Genomic DNA, 18,013 nt, shown 5'->3' with positions numbered 1-18,013 from the left:
AGCGTCAGCTACAAGGACTTCTAGGCCACCTTAACAATGCCATCCAGATAATTCCTCAAGGGAAATCCTTCGCATCAGACATTCTGTCAAAAGCAGCAACTTTTCGTATGACGGTCGTTCCTTCCTAAGTTCCACATGTGTGTTTCTAAACATAGTTGTCAAGAATCAACTTCTATGAACAATCACTGGCTCCAGTTGCACAGCTTACTCTCATTCTCACACATTCATACTAATAAAGGCTTACGAAAACAAAAACCTGCGTTAACCATTGAACACCTGAACTATTTAGCCTCTGCATCCTCTCCGTATGATCAGGCCATCTACAAACCAATCTTGCGATTAACTAAGCTCTTCCCAACTTTGGGGTAATAATTGTCTGGCCTAAATATACGCTCGAGATGGTACCCCCACTCTCTGAGCCATCAATTCTAGATGCCCTGATCAACCTCTTCCCTATACCCCTTCGTCCTCTTTATACTATTTCCCAACACTTTGTTCAACTAACTGTTTTATAGCTTGTTTATGTCATGGCCCTAGCTAGTGAAAGGGAGTTAATTAGTTAGCTGACGTTTGGGAGCAGGGCCACGCCCCAATCGATCACCTGACTTCCTGAAATTTCCATTTATCGGGCCACCTCAAACTGTACTGTTTTTCTATTTCTCTCGAACCCACACTTCTCTCCCTTTTTCCATCCACTCAGCCAATCTTATCCCACATTCTGTTTCTTTCAGGTGGTTCCGGGGGGGGGGGGGGGTGGGTGTCCTAATTGTCTGGCCTAAATATAAGCCATGAAAATATATATATAAAAAAAATATATATATATAAATATATAAACCCATTGGTCTCTGGCACATCACTCAAAAATAACTGTTAAAAAAACAAAATAAAATGAGACATTTTAATAAGTCAAATAAGTCATATCACAGCAGAAATTTGAAACATATTATAATGTGTTCTATGAGAGTGTGTTTGCCGTGTGTGTGTGTGTGTGTGTATGTGAGTTTTTTATACATTGGGAATATTCTGTAGTCTGAGCCCTTTGTTTGAGTATAAATCTTTACTGGATTGTCTCAGATTTTGTATATTTAAAAAAGAAATAAAAATTCAGTAAATTCCATTAATTCCCATATGTGTCAAAATGACCCATGAGGGACACTTGTGTTACTTTTTTATTGCAACAATTTAAACTCCATGAATCCACTCTAATTTTAATTTTTTTTTGTTTGTTTGTTTTCGAGGTGCAAGTGTGAGAAAAGTAAAGAAATCTTGGACTGGTACAATCAACACATTATTTAAAAATAAATAAATAAATAAAAAATCTGAGGGACGAATGAAGGTTAATCACATCACAGCCTGCACAATGTTTTTATCGGTTTTATTTAAATATATCGTGCTGTCCTACCAAGTACTGTGTTTTTACCATGCACCAACTTAATTTATATCAGTAAAAAATTAAGTAATTTCAAAAAAAGTTCTAAAGTTCCTTACTGCAAAATGACCAATACAATTATTTTATTGCTTCTCCAGTGTAATATGCATTGCATTTTGGGCATTTTTAAATGATATTTCGTGCAATTAACAGTAACTGTACATTGGGAATTTACAGCAGTAGTGTTACTGTAGTTGACGTTTGTTTCCCTCAAAGAATCAGCGACTCTATGCAACCTTGAGAAAAACGAATGGAATGAAAACTGAACTGTAATGTTGACTGCTTCTATTTTCATGAAAACACACATCATACTGCTTTTGAATGACATGATGATTACAACATATTTACATATTTGGATGAACGATCCTTTTAATTACTGGTGAAAATTACATTGACCTAATGATTTGTAAGTGCAACATCTTCAGTGCAGAAAAAAAAAAAAATGATTCTAGTAAAGCAGTGCTGTTAAGCAAAATTATTGCTTGCTTGTAGATAAGAGTGTAAAACAACAATGCAAACATGTAATGGAGCTGAAACATGAATTGTCAGGGATGCAACTCAAGTTTGAATATTAGAGGAAACCCAAAGGAAGACGAAGCTAAACTAATATAAATGCCAGTGTAAAAGTGTATTTGTAAATAAAGCCAAATCACTCGTATTCAAATCAGGGATTTTTTTGCACTTAAAAGTACAATCTCATTGTTTCTATGTATTCATTTCTTACTTACCTGAGATAAAAATGGAAATCAGTTGCTGCAATCTTCATGTTGTACATTAAACATATAATATAAGCAAATGCATATTTATTCATTCACAATATGGACCAAAGGCATGAAATCGATCTGTAATAAGTATAAGATACAGCAACAGCGATAAAGACAACAGCAGAACTCCAATCTTAGAAAGACAATCAGTCATAGTTTGGGGGGCGTCCAGGTGAAGAAGTTAACACCGTGCAGTTCCTCAGGAAGATATGATTGCTCCACTGGTCCGCTGTAGTTTGGGTTGTATTTGTATCCTTTGGCGTAGCCCAGATTCTTCATCAGTTTGGTGGGAGCGTTGCGCAGGTGGAGGGGAACGGACGGTAACGGACCCTGATGGCTCCTCAGAGAGGACTTGACGTTGTTATAGGCCTTGTACACCTCCACAGACTTGGGCGCTCGGGCCATATAAACCACACACTGCGCCAGAATGACCTCAAATAATTTGAGAAGAGATGTAGGAGAGAATGAAGATAAACGCTAGCGAGGAAGAGTAGGGTAACACCTAAAACAAGTATCTAAACCTTAATGAATTTGGAGAGCTGGAAGCGGATTACAAAGGCAACCTTGGTTTTGTTAATATTTTTATTTTGAAGAAGAGTAACATGAATAGTGATTAAGGGCAAAACTATTAAATGCCATGGATTAATATTTTCTGTGTAATCCACTATTTTGTAGAGGAGGGTCAAAATGAGTTTAGGCACAACAGAGACAGGCACAACAGGTCTCTTAATTTGCTGGTTATTAATAGTAAGGTAGTGATGAAGTATTGGGTATGATTAGGGGTGTAGAATATGGTCATGCAGAATATGTGCTTTATAAGCACTTATAAACAGCCAATATTTTAATAAAAGGCATGTTAATAAGCAACTAGTTAATAGTGAGAATTGGTCGTAAATTGGCACTAAAGTGTTACCAATGTTTCATTTGGTATTTTTATGTTTAAGGCCCTGCATGATTCATTTCCAGAGATATCAGGGACTCAATATGGCTCGATGAGTACACATTTGCAGTGGTCAAAAACCAAATGTACAGTATTGTTCAAAATAATAGCAGTACAATGTGACTAACCAGAATAATCCAGGTTTTTAGTATATTTTTTATTGCTACGTGGCAAACAAGTTACCAGTAGGTTCAGTAGATTCTCAGAAAACCAACAAGACCCAGCATTCATGATACGCACGCTCTTAAGGCTGTGCAATTGGGCAATTAGTTGAAAGGGGTGTGTTAAAAAAAATAGCAGTGTGGCATTCGATCACTGAGGTCATCAATTTTGTGAAAAAAAGGATGAACGTGCATTTGAAAGCCTGAGGAAAATGGGTCGTTCAAGACATTGTTCAGAAGAACAGCGTACTTTGATTTAAAATTGGATTGGAGAGGGGAAAACCTGTAAAGAGGTGCAAAAAAAATATAGGCTGTTCAGTTAAAATGATCTCCAATGCCTTAAAATGGAGACTAAACAAGAGAGATGTGGAAGAAAACGGAAGACAACCATCAAAATGGATTGAAGAATAACCAGAATGGCAAAGGCTCAGCCAATGATCACCTCCAGGATGATCAAAGACAGTCTGGAGTTACCTGTGAGTACTGTGACAGAAGACGTATTCGTGAAACTAATCTATTTACAAGAATCCCACGCAAAGTCCTTCTGTTAAAAAAGGCATGTGAAGAAGAGGTTACAATTTGCCAAAGAACACATCAACTGGCCTAAAGAGAAATGGAGGAACATTTTGTGGACTGATGAGAGTAAAATTGTTGTTTTTGGGTCCAAGGGCCACAGGCAGTTTGTGAGACGACCCCCAAACTCTGAATTCAAGCCACAGTACACAGTGAAGACAGTGAAGCATGGAGGTGCAAGCATCATGATATGGGCATGTTTCTCCTACTATGGTGTTGGGCCTATTTATCGCATACCAGGGATCATGGATCAGTTTGCATATGTTAAAATACTTGAAGAGGTCATGTTGCCCTATGCTGAAGAGGACATGCCCTTGAAATGGTTGTTTCAACAAGACAATGACCCAAAAACACACTAGTAAACGGGCAAAGTCTTGGTTCCAAACCAACAAAATTAATGTTATGGAGTGGCCAGCCCAATCTCCAGACCTTAATCCAATTGAGAACTTGTGGGGTGATATCAAAAATGCTGTTTCTGAAGCAAAACCAAGAAATGTGAATGAATTGTGGAATGTTGTTAAAGAATCATGGAGTGGAATAACAGCTGAGAGGTGCCACAAGTTGGTTGACTCCAACCAATGTGAAGCAGTTTTAAAAAACTGTGGTCATACAACGATTAGTTTAGTGATTCACAGGATTGCTAAATCCCAGAAACAAAAACGTTTGAACAAAATAGTTTTGAGTTTGTACAGTCAAAGGTAGACACTGCTATTTTTTTGAACACACCCCTTTCAACTAATTGCCCAATTGCACAGCCTTAAGAGCGTGCATATCATGAATGCTGGGTCTTGTTTGTTTTCTGACAATCTACTGAACCTACTGGTAACTTGTTTGCCACGTAGCAATAAAAATATACTAAAAACCTGGATTATTCTGGTTAGTCACATTGTACTGCTATTATTTTGAACAATACCATAGGTCTCTTAGTATTCTGAATGTCTGAAGCTGAAACTAGAAATGTTTTTTGTTTCCTTTTATCAAAACAATGTATCAAAATAAAATAATTAAGCTCCCATCTTTTAAGTAATTTCCCCCCTGGATTACTCAATAAATATTTATACACTTTTTTTATTTTTTTTTTTATCTTGTTTTCTTCATACCATATCAGTATTCATAAAGCATTTCTACAGGCTAAGAAATTTTTATATAAATTAAAATAATAATGGGCCTAAATGATGAGAAGTGTGTAGATTCTCAGCCCTGGCAGTATCTTTGTTGCGTGTGTGTGTGTGTGTGTGTGTGTGTGGTACCTCACACTCGGGCATGCCGATGAAGTGACAGGCCTGAAACGCTGATACGGCTTGAGTGAGCGCCGCTGGGTCTGCCAGACCTTCAGGAGAGTCCACAACACATCTAGTCTGTCAAGACGCTCACTTTGGGATTATACACTAATCATGAAGTTTCTATTGTAGTAAAACAGCGGTTTTGGGAAATGTTGAACAGTTTCCCTGTAACAGATAAGTTGAGTTGAAAAGGAGCGTCTGCTTACCGATATCCTCGCTGGCGAAGCGGACGAGTCTGCGGGCCACATACAGCGGGTCTTCACCACCCTCCAGCATTCTGGCCAGCCAGTAGAGGGCAGCGTTGGGCTCGGAGCCTCGCATTGACTTGTGAAGGGCTGAGATACAGTTATAGTGCTCCTCGCCTGTGTGCGGCACACACGTCAGATTTTACAATCCAAACTAACTGTGGATATACTGTAGATGTGACATACAGTAGTATGGAAAGCATTACACAATACATTTTCTAAGCATTTAACAAAAAACACAGTGGAGTTTTTACTTGCATCTTGATGTATAGTTTTCACCAGCATCTTGCAAGTGTTCACAGTGGCAAAGAATTGCAGCAGCTTACCTCAAAAATGATAACACTTTTTTTTTTTCATTGAATAACTCATCCCCCGTCTCTTAGTGCATTGTGTGGCCTTCTTGAGAATCAGTACGTTTTCATCTTTAGTAATAGTTGTGTTTGAGACCCTCAGTTGTCCTCAATATTTAAAGATGGATCTCAAAATCATACAGTCACTTTTTGGAAAGGGTTAACATTTTTAGCAGATAGTTGAACTGCTCAAGACCAAATCGTGAACTATTATCACATATTATAAAAACAGTCGTGGATCATCCAGGAAATGACACAGTATTAAGATTCAAGGGTATGTAAACTTTTGAACGGGGTCATTTTTATAAATTCAGTTCTTATTTTGTCATGTGGAGAATATATAAATATATGTTACAGTATGTGTAATAGCTTATTAAGGACTGTATTAAACAATAACATGCAATTTTAACATGCAATCCCTTATTTTGTTCAAATTAACATTTTGCAATTCTGCATGTAAACTTATGTCAAAATACTTTATTAAGCTAAAAACATCCAACCAGCACAAATTCAAGACCCTAAGAGCTATACCACAATCAGATTGCAAATGTACTCAAATTTAAGGGAAGTCGTGGCCTAGTGGTTAGTGAGTTTGACTCCTAACCCTAGGGTTGTGGGTTCGAATCTCGGGTCAATACCGAGACTGATGTGTCCTTGAGCAAGGCACTGAACCCCCAAATGCTCCCCGGGTGCAGCAGCATAAATGGCTGCCCACTGCTCTGTGTGTGCGCACTTCGGATGGGTTAAATGCACTTCGGATGTGTCACGTCACGTCACTCACTCACTTAAATGCAGAGCACGAATTCCGAGTATGGGTCACCATGCTTGGTTGAATGTCACGTCACTAGAAATTTTTGACAAGTGCCATAGAGCTTGTTCAGTGGCCAGACTTGAATTCGGTGGATCTGTTTGTTTGTTACAGGTGAGACACAATAACTGTACTTTATGAAACAAACTGATGACTTGAGTAAAAACAGGACACACCTGCTTTATCATAAAGGATGTGGGATCTCTGAAGACCTTCTTTGATGTGCTGCTCACGCACTGTTATTGACTGCGGGCCGGTGTGGGGTTTGGGTGAAGTGGTGCGCACCTGTGCCACACACGCCTGCACCGCCAGCTGCAGACCGTTGAGAGCGACTCGAGCGTCTCCATCACACAGGTGTGCCACCGTGTCCAGCGCCTTCTGCTCGATACACACCTGAGATCTGAACACAGACAGCACACAGAGCTCAGGCCTGCTCAACCAACCAGACTCTCATGTTAAGAAATACACTAAATAATCAAGAAATGTACAAGATAATTAAAGTATATACAGGTAAATCTCAATAAATTATAATGTTGTGGAAAAGTTCATTTATTTCAGTAATTCAAATCAAATTGTGAAACAACTCAAAACACCTGCAAATGTTTCCTGAGCCTTTAACCGGGTCTCTCAGTTTGGTTCACTAGGCTACACAATCATGGGGAAGACTGCTGATCTGACAGTTGTCCAGAAGACAATCATTGACACCCTTCCCAAGGAGGGGAAGCCACAAACATTCATTGCCAAAGAAGCTGGCTGTTCACAGAGTGCTGTATCCAAGCATGTTAACAGAAAGTTGAGTGGAAGGAAAAAGTGTGGAAGAAAAAGATGCACAACCAACTGAGAGAACCGCAGCTTTATGAGGATTGTCAACCAAACTGGATTCAAGAATTTGAGAGAACTTCACAAGGAATGGACTGATGCTGGGGTCAAGACATCAAGAGCACCACACACAGACGTGTCAAGAGATTTACTGAACCACAGACAACTTCAGAGGTGTCTTACCTGGGATAAGGAGAAGAAGAACTGGACTGTTGCCCAGTGATCCAAAGTGAGAGCAAGTTTTGTATTTCATTTGGAAACCAAGGCCCTAGAGTCTGGAGGAAGTTGCTTGAAGTCCAGTGTTAGGTTTCAACAGTCTGTGATGATTTGGGGTGCAATGACATCTGCTGGTGTTGGTCCATTGTGTTTTTTGAAAACTAAAGTCACTGCACCCGTTTACCAATAAATTTAGGAGCACCGTATGCTTCTTTCTGCTGACCAGCTTTTTGAAGATGCTGATTTCAATTTCCATCTGGATTTGGCACCTACCCACACTGCCAAAAGCACCAAAAGTTGGTTAAATGTGGTGTGCTTGACTGGCCAGCAAACTCACCAGACCTGAACCCCAGAGAGAATCTATGGGCTATTGTCAAGAGTTAAATGAGAAACAAGAGACCAGACAATGCAGATGAGCTGAAAGCCACTGTCAAAGAAACCTGGGCTCCAGACCACCTCAGCAGTGCCACAAACTGATCACCTCCATGCCAAGCTGAACTGAGGCAGTAATTAAAGCAAAAGGAGCCCCTACCAAGTATTGAGTACATGTGCAGTAAATGAACATACCTTCCAGAAGGCCAACAATTCACTGAAAATGTTCAAACAAAAACTTAAACTACATCGGTCAGTGTGCATGACATTTATTTAATGCATGAGTTTAACAATTTGAGTTGAATTACTGATAAAAATGAACTTTTCCATGACATTATAATTAACTGAGATGCACCTGTATTTAGAATTTATTATTTTACATACATCCTTGTTTCAAACTTACCAGTAAACATGACATACTTATATAATATTATATAATAATATAATCAACATAATATTAAATGCATTAAACATTACATTAAACCAGGATTTCCCAAAATGGGCAGTGGGTTTGTGAGTTGATAAAAAAACTAATAATTAATTCAATCATAATCATGTAAAATACATTATTTAAAAACTTAAACACTAAAATTAAGTTTTTGAATTTGTTGACCTGCATGTCAGTGTGACCATTAAATGTTACTAAACTGTAAATATGCAACTGTGTTATAAACTATGATCGTCCTCAGAGATATTTCAAGCAAATAAATAAGTCAAAAGGGTTTGGCTGACAAAAATGTTTGGGAATCCCTGCATTACATGAACAAAGATTAATAGACGTGAAAACAGCAATGACATTATACACACCTAAAAAAAAAAAAAAAAAAAAAAAAAAATTGGCAAAAAAATATGTCCAGGTTTCCAGAATCAACTACTACTGAGGGAACAGACATTTTGAACGATTCACTGCAATTGTGTGAATAATATGTCAACATTAATCTAATTATGTACATTCTAAAATGTAATATATTACGAGCACTGATGACGCAATCAAGATTACATGTAATCAGTCAATTCCAAATCAAATGAAATTTGCAGTATGTTTTTTTTTTTTAAATTGTAGTGTAACCACTTACATATATGTGTACATATCAACTTCATGAACCCTTTAATGTTTTTCTATCTAAAAAAAAAGAAAGAAAAAAAAAAAAAAACGGGTGAAACAAGGGACTCACTTCATACCCCACTAAAATCTGTTTTATTCATTTAAACCAGATTTAGCATTGCAGGGCCAGGTAGAGTGTCACTGGACCACAGACCAATCATACTATCCCAAATCACACCAGATCATTTGTGAACTGCTGCACTGGTTTCTTGTAGACAGTTATGACATTTCCATCATAAAATATTGGCGGAGTGAAATGAACACTTTGAAAGAATTTGAATCTCTGCCCTAAAGTTGAATTGGGACACGATAATGTTTAACTGGGGCACGGCTCTCATCTTACACATTTATGGCAGCTTCCATAAATGAAAGCGGACAATAAATAAAAATCTGACCTGGCATACAAGGTTACAGCCAACTTGAATGGAATAATGTTGAATGTTGTACAGTATGTTGAATGTTAAATTATGTAAATTTATGGTGACCGTTAAAAATTCCGGTAAAAAAAAAAAAAGAGAAAAACTCAAGCCTTCTATGGTTTTGATTAAACAATTACATTTTTCATAAAAAAAAAGCAAGATGATCAATCAGTACACTGATAGCTATGGTATACTGCATATACTACAGCTGTCATAAAATAATAAGTACATTTATACATTACATCTTTCGATTATACTTGTCTATTTTTGCATTAGTGGTGCCACTCATCAGCTGCTGAAAGAGTATATCGCAAGACCTAAAAGTGTATCGATCACTCCTCTCTTCCTTCTCTGCTAAAGTCTTCATTGCTAAAAGAACATACTATCAAAACAAAATTAAAACATTTAAAACATTTTTCTCTCTCCTTTGTCCTCCTCCTACCCCTCCTGCATCAACTCTTAACAGCTGATGACTATTCCACATTCTTCAGTAATAAAATTACAACCATCAGTAAACAATTCTCCACACCACAATCTGTTAAACATATCTTACCACCAAACATACACCCATTCACATCCTTCTCTCCACTCTCTGATGCAGAAATCTTTAAACTCATCCTTTCCAATTGTCCTACTACTTGTCCACTTGATCCTATTCCATCTCATCTCTTTCAAGCCATTTCTCCTGCAGTTGTTCTTGCACTCACTCACATCATTAACACATCACTCCACACTGGTGGTTTCCCCTCAGTATTTAAACAGACTCATATAACCCCACAGCTTAAGAAACTCACTCATAACCCATCTCTTTTAGTGAACTACAGACTGGTTTGCCTTCTTCCTTTCATTGCAAGTCTCTGCCTTTCTCACACAGAACAACCTCCTCGATAACAACCAGTCTGGTTTCAGAAGTGGACATTTAACTGAGACTGCATTGCTCTCAGTTGTTGAAGCTCTAAGACTGGCAAGAGAGGAATCCAGATCTTCAGTACTTATTCTGCTTGATCTGTCCGCTGCTTTTGACACGGTTAACCACCAGATCCTCCTGTCAACATTACTGGCAAAGGGCATCTCAGGAACCGCACTCCAGTGGTTTGAGTCTTACCTATCAGATAGGTCTTTCAAAGTATCTTGGAGAGGTGAGGTGTCCAAGTCTCAACATCTAACTACTGGGGTGCCTCAGGGCTCAGTTCTTGGACCACTTCTCTTCTCTGTCTACATGGCATCATAAGGTTCTGTCATTCAGAAACATGGCTTTTCATACCACTGCTATGCTGATGACACTCAACTCTACCTCTCATTCCATCCTGATGATCCGACGGTAGCTATTCGCATCTCAGCTTGTCTAACAGACATTTCTTCCTGGATGATGGACCATCACCTTCAACTCAACCTTGCCAAGACAGAACTGCTTGTGGTTAGGGCTGCACAATTTAGAGTGGCGTTTTATTGTAGCCTGCCTAAGGCACACCTGTGCAATAATCATGCTGTCTAATCAGCATCTTGATATGCCACACCTGTGAGGTTGATGGATTATCTCGGCAAAAGAGAAGTGCTCCCTAACATAGATTTAGACAGATTTGTGAACAATACTTGAAAGGAATAGGCCTTTTGTGTACATTGAAAAAGTCTTAGATCTTTGAGTTCAGCTCATGAAATATGGGGAAATATTTTGCAAAAACAAAAGTGTTGCCTTTATAATTTTATTCAGTGTATTTAACAAGTCAAACAGTACACACATCACACCTCTGTTAATCAAGTCTAGGTTAGCCTAAATGCAGTACATGTAGCAAAGTTTTTTAACTGATATAGATATTTTTAATTATTTAATTATTGATATATATATATATATAGATAGATAAAAAAAAAAAAAAAAAAACACTTGCTATGTCTACTGTGTTAGGCTACCCGAGACTTGTCAGAGACCAAGACTAGTGTTTGTTTTTCTAATTAACTACTGAGATATTTACATTAAATGGTTTTCCTGAGGCTTTCATTTCCTGAATGAAAGATTTTAAAAGCTGAGTCTTTGTTTCATATCAGAAGTAACAGAACACAAAGCTTATTGTGATCTATCGAATGTGATGCACGATGCAAATAATTTTTGGCAACGTTTTGTTCAAGCATCAGCTGAAAACACCACAGATTGATATTTTTCTTCACAGTCTCATTCTCATCAGTAAGTCACCGGCTGTTCTTCAGACTGAGAAAACTCATAAATCAACAAGAGCGTTCGGTTCAGCGAAACTCAAAACCGTTTGTGTTTACAGCGGATGCTTCCATGACTCCTGAGGGCCCTAAAACCTGATCTGCAGCACTTCACAGCTGGTCCACTCGAGGCCGGGCTGAGAGACAACCGTTTGTCCTACTTACCAATCCAAACCACTAATAAATCATCAAAATGAGGCAGTGAAGTCAGAAGATGGGCCGTCTCAGACCCGCCGTGATAACAAGGGAACGACTGACACTTACTCTGAGCAGACCTCTGAAGTGTCCTGCTCCACCGCATCCCCGTTCAACACCTGCAGTCCCAGAAAGTCTACAGCCCGGCGCAGGATCGAGCCCATCGCTTCCACCGACAGCCGCTCCAGAACCAGAACCCTGCAGCGGCTCAGCAGCGCACTGTTGACCTGGAAGGAAGGGTTCTCTGTGGTGGCACCAATAAGAGTGATCGTCCCACACTCCACGTGAGGCAAGAAGGTGTCCTGAGACAAGAACAGAGGAGACATGGGAGGACAAGAGAAGACACCATACTCTCCAAAAGGGCAGAAATATCAAAGGTGGGTCCGTTCTACAGAAAAGAAGATGACAGTGTCTTGGAAAAGCAAAACAGGTTAAATGATTAAAGCAGAACTCTTAGTATTTTCAGCTAATTTTCCTGCTTCAGACACATTAGGTAAATATATATGTATTTATTTTGTTCATTTCATTAAATGTGATTATTAAGCAATAATAGACACAACAGCGGTTGACCATAGTGCTGTACAAACAAAATATAAAACAGAAAAAAATAACATCAGTAAAATCAAGAGAATTTAACATACAAGATTTAAAAAGTCAAGATTTCAATTTGGTTTTAAACTCATTGACAGAATTTGAAGCTTTCAATGATAAAGTAAGGTTTATATGAATGCAGAATTAACCAGCAATTTAAGCTGAATCACATTGTGAATCAAATGGTTCTGAAATAGTAAAAATCATCGGTGAAATGTATGAAATATAATAATAATAATAATAATAATAATAAACTTTGAATTGTGAATTGATTTTACTTTTACACAAATCAAATATTGAGTACAGATACACAAATAAATTATAACTCCATTAAAAAAAAACACTGAGTACTACTTTTCAATTTGACTGGAGTAAAAGTTTTTTTTTTTTTTTTTTTTTATGTACTTAAGTATTAAATATAAAAAGTACTTATCAATGAATTTTTATTTTGCAAACTTTAACATTTAGTTTTTTATTTAATAATTCATATTTTATATATTTTATAAAATCCTATCCTCTTTCTCTCTCTCTCTCGCTGCCTATATATATATATAATGATTGTTATATTTTAACTTTAGCTCCGCTGGTACAGTAAATTCAACATCTGTACTGATATCGGTGCTAAAAAGCAGGATTATCCATTGATGGCCATCAAAAGTGGCCTCATAATAGTCAGGATAGTTGATCTGAAGAACTAATTAATGCATCAAATAATAAGCTATGTGTATTTTCATTATGGCTGAGTGATAAATCAGCACAATGAAGTCCAGTATACATATAAGTCTCTTGGTTTATTCAAAATGTGGTTCAGGTGGTTTAAATCCAGGATAAATAGGAAAGCATGTGGAGGGAATCCCTTTGGATGCTATATCGTCTGCTTCATTTCTGAATATAATTCTGGATGTATTTAAAGCCACTGGTGTTTTTCTCTTCTTGACTGTCAGTCATACACAAATAAACACGCTTCCAGAGTGATCCGGTGCCAGCTGTCCCTACACCAGACATCTCACAACATTTCCAATTCCCACCTGATCACATACAGTGCTACCAAAATCTATTTGGAGACACAAGTCAAATGTAAAAAGTCAGAAATTTCAAATAAAGTTTCTGTATCTGAAATGCTACAGGATCTTTTTCCACTTTTCATCATTTTTGTCAGTACAGTACAAGTGCTCTGTGATTTCCATGATGCAGAACACATGGACGGAATCACCAAATCTAGTTATAAATACAGAATTGTCTGCAGAATGTCATGGAATTTGCCATGTTTGCATGAATAGATCCAAAGTATGTGTGTATCTCTGTGTCTCTCTTAAAGACTCTTAAAGTGTGAATGAATGGCACAGATGTGGGCTTTGAACTATTTAAGCATGTGTGACACATGCTGTGTTTTCAGACATAAATACATGAACAACATCTTTATATCATATACAATGAAACATAAAAGGTCTTTAAGGCAACCCATCAAAATAAAAGTTTGGTTTAAGTTGAAGAAATTGTGACAGAAATATGTTATAATTGTACAGTACAATGTTAAAATAACAATAATACAATCATTAAAACATATTTTTAAAAGTAATAACAAAACATTTTTCCCTTTTATTTTTAAAAGTTGTTGTGCAGAACTTTGTTTGCCAAAATATAAAAGGGTTTGTTTATTTGTTTTGATTAAAAGATAAATCAATGTTTTTTTTTACTTCATTTGAACACCTAAATAAATAAATTAATAAATTAATTAATAAAACATATATGCAACACAGAATTTCTAGTGGTAAGTAAATACATTTTTTATTTTGCATTTATTTAATAGACCTACTTTATGATTATTAAAATATGTAAAAAAAAATAAAAATAAAACAAAACTGATTTGATATGGCTGTAATGTAATGTAACTGACCTGCTGGGATTTGTTAAAGCGATGAATCTCATCGATGAACAGAATGGTCTTTCTCTTAAACAGACGGAGCTCATTCTGGGCCTGTTTGATGACCTCTCGCACATCGCCCGTGGACGCACTGGTGGCAGAGAGCGTCACAAAACGTCCTGTGCCTTTCTTCTTAACGGAACTGGCGATTATATGGGCCAAAGTGGTCTGTAAGCAACACGCAGACAAACAAAGTCTTTAACATTTTCTCACGCCTGACAAGCCGTACTTCTAGACTCAATTGAAATAGGGAGAATGACACAGACAGCCAACATTTGCTCTGCTGTGCTGTAAATCCATCTGACAATCTATAAAACACCGAAATAAATAAGTGAAACCAGACACGTGACGCAGGAAGGTCTGTTCTGAATCTGATGGGCTACTAACACAACACAATCTGCACTGTCCACCACTACAGCAATCAACATACGCTTCTAGTCTGAAGACATCTGCCGTACAAACACCCAAGGCAAGATGATCACACAGTGCCATTATCTTCATGACAGTTCATTCTCATTACTGAAATACATTAAAGTATATCATCCTGTCCAGCCTTTTTAAAAATAGCACATTCATGTTCACTAAATGACCCTCAGGGACTATCATTACCTGTCAGACGCTAATCTGAGCTTTTCACACGGTTTAATGAGTCACTTTACAATAGCATTCAATAGGGCCAACTAGCTCAAACAAAACCAAAGACTTCACACTATGTAACTTCACAATTATTAATGAATCTAATCTGAATAATAACACTGAAACAGGCTCATACCACCTACAAAGAGTCTTCATTATTAGTCAAAATACTGAGTTCAAACAAGGAATGGAAAGATTGCACTGGAGTCAGATTACACTGTAATTATTATTCTACAGCAGCTGAGTGATGTGTTTTAAGAGTCTGGAAATATATAAACCATACTGTTCCAGCCAAACAATCTGGAGTGCATAGAACAGCAATGACATGCAAGATGCAGAAAGCATGTACCATTTTGGAGAAAGAAATGCTAATTTAGTGTAGACGGAAGGCCTAATTTATTTTTTAAAGAAGTTTAAATATTTGAGATTTAAACATTTATTTCACCAAAAAATGACATCTCTTCATTTCTGCTCAGCAGAAGAAAGAAACTGATACTGTACAGACTTCTGTAAAATATTAAGTTCACCCCCAAATTCAAACTCTGCCACTATTTACTCTGTTCTATACCTGCATGACACAACATAATTAAGAAAAATAGCTTTTTAAAAGACAAAAAAAAAAAAAAAAAAAAAAAACATAAATAAATCTTTACAGGTTTGTAAAGACATCACAATGTTTCCCATAGTATATTTTAAAGCTATTAAAATTAAGTTTTCACGATTTCATCGGTCAAATACTTGTGAAAATGTGGGCTCAAGTAAACAATAAACAATACTACACAAATGTGTTAATTCTAAACCTGGTGTCTCTGGGAACACGATTAAATACTTCTGAAACACGTTATCAAGCTGAAATTCTGTTTATAACGTTTTCTTTAAGAGATACTGGGTCAAAGACCAAAGATTCACACTCTGGTGTCATCGAAATCATCGAATATGATTTACCAAAAGTGTTTTTATTTAAAAGAGAAGCTTTTTTAATTCAATTGTCTACTTGAATGTTTCAAATAACATTTGCTAAAACTAAATGCTGTGAAATATGGCTCCAACGTCATAATAACAGATATACTAATGTAAAAATAATAATAATAATAATAATAATAATAAATTATTCAGACCTGTGCGTATTGAAATATTCAAATAATGCAATGACACCTCATTTTGGTTTTTATATTAGAAATGATTAAAAACGTCTTGCTGAGAAACCTAGGGGCTACTGATTCTAGTTCTCTCTAAATATGCCAGACAAAAGTTTTTTTTTAGTATACATTATCGTTACAGTTAATGTCATTTGAGACACCTTTTAGATTAACTTTTTATTGTTTTGATGCTTGGTAATCCCTTTTCATCTTTCACCCAACTACACGAGTTTGATCACACACCCCTTAATAGAAGACTTGAAGGTATATCTGGTGCACAAGAGTGAACCAGCTACAAACCAGAGACCTTTCCACAGCCCGGAGGCCCCCAGAGAATGAGAGAGGGGATCTCCTGAGACTGCAGCAGGGATCTGAGCAGGGTCTGCTCTCCGATCAGCTTGTTCTGGCCGAAATACTCCTCCAGAGTGCTGGGTCTCAAGACTTCTGCCAGGGGTTTGTCATGGTTCAGCTTCAGCGCTTTTGCGCCAGCTCCATCGGGACACTCGGGTTTCTCCATCATCACTCTCAGACCTGGAGCAGGGGTTTCTGACTCGCTCCTCTGTTTCTGATCGCTCGCTTTGGCTCTGGACTGAAACACGGAGAACACTGCAGCAGCTGGAGGGGTGTCTGGGGTGTTAGTACGGGCCTTTTTGGACGGAGGTCCTGCTGGTTCCTCTTGAGCTGCTGTGTGCTGATGGACATCGCTCTGTAAACACTCGTCCAAGTGCGCGTTAATTCTGTCTGGATCAAAGTCACCGGCGCAAACCGGACACTTCACTGTAACACTGTCTGACACTTTCTGCGACATGGTCGCGCTGTATTCCTGTGTTTATCACTAAGCTCTCACTGACATTTACCCACATGTAGAAAAAGAGCGCTCTTCCGAGAGTTTATGACGCGGGGGTATTGTAATCTCGCGATATTCTTCTTTACTGACACAGCAAACTTCCACATGAACTTTGAACCGCAGCCAAAACTTTCTGAATCAATCAGACCTTCGGTTAAACTTCTAAAATCCTGACAGTGATTCCTGCACTATTTGTTCACCACAGCGAGAAACAGATTCGACAGAAGTCTACATCGATTCATAACTGAACCGTTCTTCTGAACCGATTCGTTTTAATGAATCGTTAAAGCTAAAAGTGGATGGAATGATTCAAATGAGTCGATTATTTTTAATGAATCAAACACATAGGATACATACATCTACAGCTTGCAACTCACAGCTACTTCATATGACAAGGTTAAGATGTCAAGTAGAGAAGTATATAAATATAAACTTTGTCATAGGACGCAGTTAAATATTTAGCTGCATAAAAGAAAGAAAGAAAGAAAAGAAAAAAACACTGAGTTTTTAAATAGCAAATTGCAAAAGTCATGTAAAACAAAAACTGCGCCTGCGAAAAGTTAAATAATAAATTATGTTTGCTTTCAAATTTATTTATGTTGTATGTTTGTGTGTAGGCCTACTTATGTTATTTTGTATGTTTTATTACCAGACCAGGTTGATGTTACTGTATGTGTATCATCTGCTAAGCTACATAATGAAACATATTTCACAGTTACTTTCTGTTGCAGAATTGTATTAATGCACTTATTAATTTCCTCTTTGTTTTACACATCTAGCTGTGAAAAGAAAGTAAGACATGAGAGGCCAGTGCCTGACACGAAGCTGCTGAGAAACACAGAGACTCACGACGAATCTCCTCGAGTCAAAAGGGCCAGACTGAAGGCTGTGCATCGGTGCCCTAAAAGCATCATTCTGGGCAAACTGGCCTTTTTCCACTATCTGGAGAGAGTCGAGACCATGCGCTGCTTCTGGGAGCTGAAACATAT

The 18,013-nt window shown here is 37.5% G+C and overlaps 1 protein-coding gene across 1 annotated transcript; it reads right to left on the bottom strand.

Moving 5' to 3' along the window:
- Nucleotides 1-1,356: 1,356 nt before the first annotated feature.
- On the bottom strand, nt 1,357-17,285 carry wrnip1 (WRN helicase interacting protein 1). Its single transcript, XM_052548109.1, has 7 exons — nt 16,485-17,285; nt 14,376-14,570; nt 11,957-12,189; nt 6,730-6,953; nt 5,357-5,512; nt 5,118-5,197; nt 1,357-2,625 (listed from the first exon to the last, which is right to left on the bottom strand). The coding sequence occupies exons 1-7, from the start codon at nt 16,983-16,985 to the stop codon at nt 2,344-2,346; spliced, it is 1,671 nt and encodes a 556-aa protein (XP_052404069.1). The 5' UTR covers nt 16,986-17,285; the 3' UTR covers nt 1,357-2,343.
- Between the last annotated feature and the right edge of the window lie 728 nt (nt 17,286-18,013).

This window comes from Carassius gibelio, chromosome B2 (assembly GCF_023724105.1).
Source record: "Carassius gibelio isolate Cgi1373 ecotype wild population from Czech Republic chromosome B2, carGib1.2-hapl.c, whole genome shotgun sequence".
NCBI lineage: Eukaryota > Metazoa > Chordata > Actinopteri > Cypriniformes > Cyprinidae > Carassius > Carassius gibelio.
The sequence above is the reverse complement of the archived record's forward strand: the minus strand, read 5'-3'. Positions and strand labels throughout refer to the sequence as shown.

Bases quoted from the DNA above. Each gene is read 5' to 3' on its own strand.
- wrnip1 (XM_052548109.1), bottom strand. From the start codon at position 16,985: ATGTCGCAGAAAGTGTCAGACAGTGTTACAGTGAAGTGTCCGGTTTGC. The intron at 14,571-16,484 runs GTCTCTGGTTTG...TGTTGCTTACAG, and splicing joins GGCCTCCGGGCTGTGGAAAG to ACCACTTTGGCCCATATAAT. The intron at 6,954-11,956 runs GTAAGTGTCAGT...GTCTGTGTTCAG, and splicing joins ACTTCAGAGGTCTGCTCAGA to ATCTCAGGTGTGTATCGAGC.